The sequence below is a fragment of the Colobus angolensis genome, unplaced genomic scaffold (assembly GCF_000951035.1).
Source record: "Colobus angolensis palliatus isolate OR3802 unplaced genomic scaffold, Cang.pa_1.0 Scaffold121, whole genome shotgun sequence".
NCBI lineage: Eukaryota > Metazoa > Chordata > Mammalia > Primates > Cercopithecidae > Colobus > Colobus angolensis.
Window position 1 is genome coordinate 7,358,565 of NW_012113253.1, and position 9,826 is coordinate 7,368,390.

The 9,826-nt window shown below is 40.1% G+C and overlaps 1 protein-coding gene across 1 annotated transcript in view; it reads left to right on the plus strand.

Annotated features, from left to right (window-relative positions):
- The window catches only part of PABPC1 (poly(A) binding protein, cytoplasmic 1), an 18,411-nt gene extending 10,850 nt beyond the window's left edge, over positions 1-7,561 (plus strand). Inside the window, exons 9-16 of the mRNA XM_011931948.1 lie at positions 1,800-2,072; positions 2,305-2,395; positions 3,508-3,618; positions 3,700-3,854; positions 4,819-4,903; positions 5,442-5,572; positions 6,096-6,189; positions 7,112-7,561. Of these exons, the coding sequence (XP_011787338.1) occupies positions 1,800-2,072; positions 2,305-2,395; positions 3,508-3,618; positions 3,700-3,854; positions 4,819-4,903; positions 5,442-5,572; positions 6,096-6,188 (939 nt within the window). The 3' untranslated portion in view covers position 6,189; positions 7,112-7,561. The remainder of the gene's footprint in view (positions 1-1,799; positions 2,073-2,304; positions 2,396-3,507; positions 3,619-3,699; positions 3,855-4,818; positions 4,904-5,441; positions 5,573-6,095; positions 6,190-7,111) is intronic.
- The last annotated feature ends 2,265 nt before the right edge of the window (positions 7,562-9,826 follow it).

Here is a 9,826-nt window from a genome sequence, read left to right on the forward strand (position 1 = left end):
TACAGGCGCCTGCCACCTCGCCCGGCTGGTTTTTTGTATTTTTATTAGAGACGGGGTTTCACCGTGTTAGCCAGGATGGTCTCCATCTCCTGACCTCATGATCCGCCCGTCTCGGCCTCCCAAAGTGCTGGGATTACAGGCTTGAGCCACTGCGCCCGGCCCCAAGAGTGCTTTTAATGTGGCACAACACAAATGCTTAAACTTAGGAGGGTTTATTTTTTATTTTTTATTTTTTTGCCTTTTTTAAAGATGAGTTTCACTCTCGCCTGAGCTGGAGTGCAGTGATGCAATCTCAGCTCACTGCAGCCTCTGCCTCCTGGGTTCAAGTGATTCTCCTACCTCGGCCTCCCAAGAAGCTGGGATTATAGGCGTGCGTACGCCAAGCTAATTTTTGGCATTTTGAGTAGAGATGAGATTTCACCGTGTTGGGCAAGCTGGTCTTCAACTCCTGACCTCAGGTGATCTCCTAAAATGTTGAGATTACAGGCGGGAGCCACCGTGCCTGGCTGATTGTCTTTTTACTGATTGAGGGAACATTTGTTTTATTTTTTTTTTTTGAGATGGAGTTTTGCTCTTTCACCCAGGCTGGAGTGAAGTGGCACGATCTCAGCTCACTGCAACCTCCACCCCCTGGGTTCAAGCAGTTTTCCTGCCTCAGCTTCCCGAGTAGCTGGGATTATATGCACCTGCCACCACGCCTGGCTCATTTTTGTATTTTTAGTAAAGACAAGGTTTCTCCATGTTGGCCAGGCTGGTCTTGAACTCCTGACGTCAGATGATCCACCCGCCTCGGCCTCCCAAAGTGCTACAGGATTACAGGCATGAGGCACCACGCCCGGCCGAACATTTGTTTTATATTGGAAATATTTTCTTCGGATTTTCCACTTTATGGACTTCAGTTGTGTGTGTGTGTGTGTGATCTTAGAAAGGCTTTCTATTTCTACATTTTACATTCAGACTCAGAATCTACCTGGTGTTTAAGATTTTTCAATGTAATGTGAATAAGAGTTCTACATGTTTTCATTTGTCCCAGTGTATCATGTATTGAGTAGCCCAAAGTCCTTTTTCCCCAGTACTTTAAAATGTTAACTTTTAACACAGTGAATTCCCATAATTGCTTGGGTATATTTCTGAACTCTATTTTATTACCATTTGTTCCTGTGCCACTCGCATACTGTTTAGTTTTATAGCACGCTTATATATATTGCCGGCCTAGCGAGTGGTTCTTTGCAAGTCTTCATTTCTCATTTAAAAGGTCTTTGCAATCAATTTTAGAAGAACCTTCCTCTTGAGTGTTCTTTGTACTGTAATATTTATGGATCTTCTGCTGTTGAATGTGAAAACTTTAAGATGTGGGTATTGTAAGATTCAACTTCTTTTTTTCTCAAAGGCATAGTAAAGCATCTTGTCAGCTTGAATTGTTAGAGTAGTCACAATTTAATTGGGAAATGCTTCCAGTGGTGCCCAAAAGTCCCATTTAGTAGACCTGGGATGTATTTATTTAGATAATTTTAATATTGAAAATACAATCAAATTCAGTATCTAAAATCTTTAAAAGTTTCTGTGTGGCCTTCACTTCTGTCAGTTCTCTGGCTTGGCTAGAAGTGCGTATGTGTAGTTTACCCTTAATAACTTGGGTATTAAGGAAAAATTGTGAACTCAGTGGGTGAATACAAGATGATTAAGCATTAACAGGGTTTAGTTATTTGATTCAGTGATTTATCATTGTCTAAATCGTAATGCTCTTTTTATGTGCCTCATTCTACCATTGCGTTAACTTTTTTTTTTCCTTTTAATAGGTTATGATGGAGGGTGGTCGCAGCAAAGGGTTCGGTTTTGTATGTTTCTCCTCCCCAGAAGAAGCCACTAAAGCAGTTACAGAAATGAACGGTAGAATTGTGGCCACAAAGCCATTGTATGTAGCTTTAGCTCAGCGCAAAGAAGAGCGCCAGGCTCACCTCACTAACCAGTATATGCAGAGAATGGCAAGTGTACGAGCTGTGCCCAACCCTGTAATCAACCCTTACCAGCCAGCACCTCCTTCAGGTTACTTCATGGCAGCTATCCCACAGGTAGGTTTTAGGAGGCAACCAGAACCATGAAGGTTTTCATATTTGGTTATTTCTAGTATTTTTTGTGCCCCTCGCCCCCCAAATGTGAAACATTAAGAAAGGTGAATTATGATTGAGTTGGAAAAAATGCTTGAGTGTGAAGGCCTGGCAAATGTTTTGAAAAAGTATGTATAATTGCATTATTTGCTTTTTTCCTCAACTGATAAACTCATGTGCTTTTTTTTCCCTGCAGACTCAGAACCGTGCTGCATACTATCCTCCTAGCCAAATTGCTCAACTAAGACCAAGTCCTCGCTGGACTGCTCAGGGTGCCAGACCTCATCGTGAGTATTTTTTCTTTTAATTAAGGTTGGGGATTGAGTTTAAAAATACACATTGGGTAAAACAGCTCTTCTATGTCAATGTTAGGTTAACTATTGCATTTCACATAATTTGTGGTTATGGATGTTCATTTTTATAGCATTTAAAAGCAGTACTAAGATAGTAATGTCTACAGTGGTTTGATTTCCTTTTATCAAAGTTTTGGGAATAGGTACAGCTCTTCTTTACTTAATTTATTTATTTTTGAGACAGAGTCTCGCTGTGTTGCCCCAGGCTGGAGTGCAGTGGCTCAATTTCGGCTCACTGCAACCTCCACCTCCCAGGTTCAAGCGATTCTCCCTGCCTCAGCCTCTGGAGTAGTTGGGATTACAGGTGCCCGCCACCACGCCCAGCTAACTTAATGCATTATTGATAGAGACAGGGTTTCACCATGTTGGCCAGGCTTGTCTCGAGCTCCTGATCTCAGGTCATCCGCCCACCTCAGCCTCCTAAAGTGTTCAGAGTACAGGCGTGAGCTGTGGTACCCAGCCAGTTTAATATTTTGTTAGGCCACAGTTTTAAAGGTCTCGTTCCATTTAATCATGTATGAGAATCAGAGTCGTGGCGTTTTAAGTCTTGTCCTGTGGAACAGTATGTTATATTCCAAGAGTACTTAAGAGTTTATTTTTTTAGACAGAGTCTCACTCTGTCTTCCAGGCTGGAGTGCAGTGGCATGATCTTGGTTTACTGCAGCTTTCATCTCCCGAATTCAAGTGATCCTCCTGCGTCAGCCTCCTGAGTAGCTGGGACTACAGGCACACACCACCACACCCAGCTAATTTTTAAAATTTTTTGTAGAGATAGGATTTTGCCCTGTTGGCCAGGCTGGGAGCACTTAGAATTTTATCATGATTTTGTTTCAGGTGTATTTATAAGTACTCGTCCTTGTATGAATTAATGTTTTTACTTACTGATGCTCTTGAGTCTGGGAAAATGGCAGGTGTAAGACTCAGCTTTAAAAAGCTTTGTCACTTTTTAGTCTTTTATGCAAACCTCAGATCGAAGAAAACAGCATGAACACTTTTCAGTCAGTAAATTTTCCCAGTTAATGTATATTCAAATCTTTAAAATGCAGCATTCCAAAATATGCCCGGTGCTATCCGCCCAGCTGCTCCTAGACCACCATTTAGTACTATGAGACCAGCTTCTTCACAGGTTCCACGAGTCATGTCAACACAGCGTGTTGGTGAGTCTTAATCCTTCCTTTAAAAATTGATCACCAATTTGAAAGAGCAAGATAAAAATACAAAACGTTCTTATTTTTTAGCTAACACATCAACACAGACAATGGGTCCACGTCCTGCAGCTGCAGCTGCTGCAGCTACTCCTGCTGTCCGCACCGTTCCACAGTATAAATATGCTGCAGGAGTTCGCAATCCTCAGCAACATCTTAATGCACAGCCACAAGTTACAATGCAACAGGTATGGATTTAATGATTTCTTAATGAAAATCACATTTCTTGGGTGAAATCAAAGGTGTGAAGACAGCTGGGTATAGTGGCTCACACCTGTAACCCCAGCACTTTGGGAGGCTGAGGCAGGCACATTGCTTGAGACCAGGAGTTTGGGACCAGCCTGGGCAACATAGCAGGACCCTGTCTCCACAAAGAAAACTAGCCGGGTGTGGTGGCACATGCCTGTAGTCCCAGCTACTAGGAAGGCTGAGGCAGGAGGATTGCTTGAGCCCAGGAGTTTGAGGCTGCAGCAAACTGTAATCCCTGCGGGGTGACAGCAAGACTGTCTCAAAAGAAAAAATGTGAAGACAGCTGCATGATAGATTTTTGAGAGCTTAGCCTATCTGGAACATCCTGCTAATGTGATAGTATGTAAAATGTCTTATGCTTTAGGAATTGGACAAGCAGCCAGAAATTCACATCCTAAATCACCATGCCTGGTCTAAAACAACTATTATAAGTAGCTATGGGCCGGGCGTGGTGGCTGTATGTAATCCCAGCACTTTAGGAGGCTGAGGCGGGTGGATCACTTGAGGTCAGGAGTTTGAGACCAGCCTGGCCAACAGGGTGAAACCCCAGCTCTAAAAATACAAAGATTAACCAGGCGTGGTGTGGCACATGCCTGTAATCCCAGCTACTGGGGAAGCTGAGGCAGGAAAGTTGCTTGAATCCGGGAGACAGGTTGCAGTGAGCCAAGATTGCGCCATTGCACTCTAGCCTGGGCGAAAAAGCGAGACTCCATCTCAAAAATATATATATATATCTATGGTATATGATATATAATAACTACTTTGGTCTCTAATTCACTCACTCAACTTCTCCACCTCATGTTTCAATAGAAGTCTACCACTTCAGCAGATGTCCATTGATGACTATTTGTATTTGCCTTTTTTTCTGTGCTTTAAACTTAAGAGTTCTCATTTTCTGTCTAGCCTGCTGTTCATGTACAAGGTCAGGAACCTTTGACTGCTTCCATGTTGGCATCTGCCCCTCCTCAAGAGCAAAAGCAAATGTTGGGTGAGTACTTTCGTTTCACCTTGCCAGTTTAAAAAGACTAGAAAATATAGGAATCACTTAGGCACCATTTGTACTTAAAATTGACAACTAGGGCAGTGGAAGTGATCTGAATTGGCATGAATGATTATGATACACAGTTGGTCTGCCTAATTAAAACCACTGGAAAGCCAATAAGAAAATGTATTGTTAGTAATAAATAGGGTAGTAGGGCATTAGTGACCGTGGGCCCTCACTACATTTTTGAGATAAGGAATTTGGAAGCAAATGAGAAAAAAATTTGTGACTTTGCCTGAACACCGATTTGACAACCTAATGGTAACATTGCTTAATTGGCAAGCCGATAATGTCAAGAGTTAATTGCCTTGTGGCTGATTTTCTTACTCTGTTCTTCCCATGAAGACATAATGAAATTGTGGATTATGGTTTATTATATACGTAAGACAGAAGTGTGGTTCTTAAACCCCAGTTTAATGTGGTAATTCATTGCAGTTAAAAACTGTTGTTATTGAAGGGAGTTTTTGAATGTTTCTGTTCCTAGGTGAACGGCTGTTTCCTCTTATTCAAGCCATGCACCCTACTCTTGCCGGTAAAATCACTGGCATGTTGTTGGAGATTGATAATTCAGAACTTCTTCATATGCTCGAGTCTCCTGAGTCACTCCGTTCTAAGGTGATTTAAATTTATTTACCATGTTGCCTCTTACACAGTTATTACATGGCTTTTTATGGGGACTTAATTGTATAGAGCACTTACATCGTGTTATATATAAGCCATGTACAATTGTGAAGTCTGCATAATAACCTGTGGCTCTATTATCCCCATTTTATACATAGGGAAACTGAAACAGGCTAAATAATTTGCCAATTGCTTACACAGCTCTTAAGTGGCAGAACCTGGCTTCAAATTCCATCAGCTCCAGCAGCCATACTCTCAACTGCTTTCTCTAGTGGAGACAGAAATATTTTTCGAGCTTGGGGAGGACAAGGAAAGAGAAGTGCAAGGGGGTGATTCATAATTCTAGAATAACGGTGTAATGGAACTCAAAATTGAATGTATATAGTTTAACGTAACAATTTATACTTTCATCTGAGGGAAGAAACTTATCTTTGTTGGGAATTGGTATGTTACCAATATGAAACTCTTTATTTCCATTCCTTTCCTGAACCAGTTTATCTGTTTGCACCTTTCTTAGGTTGATGAAGCTGTAGCTGTACTACAAGCCCACCAAGCTAAAGAGGCTGCCCAGAAAGCAGTTAACAGTGCCACCGGTGTTCCAACTGTTTAAAGTGAGCTTTTCCCTCTGGTTTATTGTTTTAAGCTTGTTTTCTTCATCTTTTATAAAGTTTGTTGAGCATATTTTTGAAATGTACATAGCAAAAGATCATTTTATAAGTCATTTAAATGTATTGCTAATTTTTCAAGGAAAAGTAGAACTAACTATAGAGGAATTAAAGGAATTTTACCCGCTGTTGGATTCTTAAAATACCAGCACTTTCAGGTTTTTTTTTTTTTTTGAGATGGAGTTTCGCTCTGTCACCCAGGCTGGAGTGCAGTGGCGCGATCTTGGCTCACTGCAACCTCTGCCTCCTAGGTTCAAGCAATTCTCCTGCCTCAGCCTCCCAAGCAGCTGAGATTATAGGCCCATGCCACCATGCCCAGCTAAGTTTTGTATTTTTACTAGACTCGGGGTTTTGCTGTGTTGGCCAGGCTGGTCTGAAACGTCTGACCTCAAGTGATCTGCCCATCTCGGCCTCCCAAAGTCTTGAGATCACAAGGTGTGAGCCACTGCACCCTGCCAGATTTTGTATAGTAATATATATTAAATGGCCTGTCACAGGTTGGCTTTCATAGTTAATACCTTTCCTTTTTGGGTGGTGCCCTTGGGTCTCTACTGCTATCTTTCATTACTCCCAAGAAATTGAGTAGTGCAGCCAAGATCAGGACCAGGGATTGGCAAATCTTTTTTGTAAAGGGCCAGATAGGAAATATTTTGGGCTTTGAGGACCATGTTATCTCTGAAATGATCTTGTTCCAATGTCACCATGGCACGACAACCATATACAGTATATATACAAATGAACAGATATGGCTGTGTTCCAATAAAACTATAGATAAAAACAGGCAGCTACATTGGATTTAGCTAAGGGCTTTAATTTGCTACTGACAAGTGATAGTCTTGGTCTTAATTTATTTTTTTAACATTTACAGATTGATCAGGGACCACGAAAAGAAACTTGTGCTTCACCGAAGAAAAATATCTAAACATCGAAAAACTTAAATATTATGGAAAAAAAACATTGCAAAATATAAAACAAATAAAAAAAGGAAAGGAAACTTTGAACCTTATGTACCGAGCAAATGCCAGGTCTAGCAAACATAATGCTAGTCCTAGATTACTTATTGATTTAAAAACAAAAAAAAAAAACCACAAAAAAATAGTAAAATATAAAAACAAATTAATGTTTTATAGACCCTGGGAAAAAGAATTTTCAGCAAAGTACAAAAATTTAAAGCATTCCTTTCTTTAATTTTGTAATTCTTTACTGTGGAATAGCTCAAAATGTCAGTTCTGTTTTAAGTAACAGAATTGATAACTGAGCAAGGAAACGTAATTTGGATTATAAAATTCTTGCTTTAATAAAAATTCCTTAAACAGTGCACGGTTTTGCTTTTTTTCAAAGTCTTTATAATTGCCTTGCATAAATAGGTAATATCTTAATGGTGCTGAGCTGACATAAGAATCTTCCATGAAAGATGTACTGTTAAGTTCAAGGGGTCTATTGGTTTTATGTAAAAGGCACAAGACAATTCCTGTAGTGCATTTTATGAGTTAAGGTTTCCATATGGATTATTGAAACAATGTGTATTTGTTACATGATCTTAATATTTCATGTACGAGACTGACAGCCATCAACTTTTGAAGATAAACCAGTTTATGGGGTTTTTTTTGCGGGTAGAGGTGGGGTCTTCCTATTTTGTCCAGGCTGGTCTTGAATTCCTGGGCTCAAGGTGTCCTCCTGCATGAGCCCCCATGCCTGGCCTGCCAGTTTATGATTATATTGAGGTTTCTAGGCTATGAGATTATTAGCTTAAACTCTTGCATCATATAAAACAATGACAGCTACTCTTGAAGAGGATGTAGATAAGTTTTGGTATGATTTTAATATTAAAGTGTTAAAAGTTACGATTAGTTTTAAACCTTATTTTTGTAAGGTCTTTAATTTGGTAGTTCATGATTGTGACTTAATTTTAGTGTAATACCCAAAGTACTTGTTAAAGGTGAAGATGTGGGGTTCTTTTAGGAGGATGGATTTACAAGATGTAGCCTGGGGTATAGGGTGTCTGCATAAAACTGATATCCCAGGCAGTTTACACTTTTGAGTTTTAACTTCTAACCCATCATTCTCTGTGGACTACTGCCAGAGTTAGCTTTCTAAGTTAAACGTGGTTATCTCATTCCATGCTAAATAAACAATTCTATTAACCTTTGGGATTAAATAAATCCAAACAAAACCCTGGCTTGTGACAGTGGCAGCCCTCCCTGCTGATGAATCCTAGTGATGCTTCTGTACCTAGAATGCTTTTCACTTTGGCTTCTTTTGAAACTCAAGATAATACAAATTCCACCCTCCTACCCTTTAGCATAGAATAGTGCATCCAGTGGGGATCCTGATTATTTTGTGTTTTGCCTCACCGCAGACATACCCTCTCGGGCTGGTGGTTCATTACAATTTCTTCTGAAAGATTTTCTTCACTGTGTTAAGAAGGCAGAGAAACACCTTATTTTTTCAAAATTGTAATACAAAATGGTTCAAATTTTGAGGATTTAAAAGAGCTGGGTATTTTCAGACGCTTGAAGTCAGATCTATAAAGTTCACACACTAGCTCCAGAATCTAGTGCCAGGTTGGATTATAGCTTTATATGTTAGGTAGCTGATTGGAAGTCAGTATTTGTTGTGAATTCGAAGATAAGTCATTCATCTGTTCTTGAAATGTCTACTTTTTCAGGTGTAGCAAACCAAGTGGCCAGAGCCAACAGCTCTGGAGAGGAGACATTTAGATTCTTGCAGGAATTAAGGAAACAGAGTTGATCCTCATTTGCAGATTACATATTTGCAAATTTGCCTACTCACTAAAATTTGTAACCCCCAAATCAGTGTGCATGCTGCTTTCATGGACGTGTACAGAGCAACAAAAAGTTTGCGTCACCTGACATCACACTTGCAGACGAGTATCCCTTTTGTGGTCTCTTGAGTACTATGTTCTTGACATTCTTGTGCCTTTTGTGGGTGGATTTGGCTGTTTAAAATGGCCCCAAGGATAGTGCAGAAGTGTTAGCTGGTGTTCCTTAGCACAAGCAGGAAGAGATGAGTCTTTTGGAGAAAATGGGTGTTAGGGAGGCTTTTTTTCAGGCATGGGTGTCATGAGTTACATGAGTTCAGTATTAATGTGTGTTAAATAAGGTATCTTAACAGAAACACATAAAACAAGGTCATGTATTAAATGCTGGACATGTCACAGGCTTACAGGAACCTAATCCTGTCTTTCCCCTAGGGAGGCAACAATTTGGTACAGGTTGATTACCCCTTTTCAGAAATGCTTGGGATTTTGGAATATTCACATACACAGAATGAGATCTTGGGAATGGGGCTGAAGTCTAAACACAATTTATTTCGTACACGTTACAGCCTGAATGTAATTTTATACAGTATTTTCAGTAAATTTGTGCATGAAACAAAGTTTTGACTGACCCATCACATGAGGTCAGGTGTGGAATTTTCCACTTGTGTCATATCAGCACTCAAAAGTTTTGGGTTTTGGAGCTTTTTGGATTAGGGATGTTCAACCTGTATTTTGTAATTCAGTGTTCATGGTGATTTCTTCCTTTTTTGAGACAGTTTCTCGCTCTTGTTGCCCGGGCTG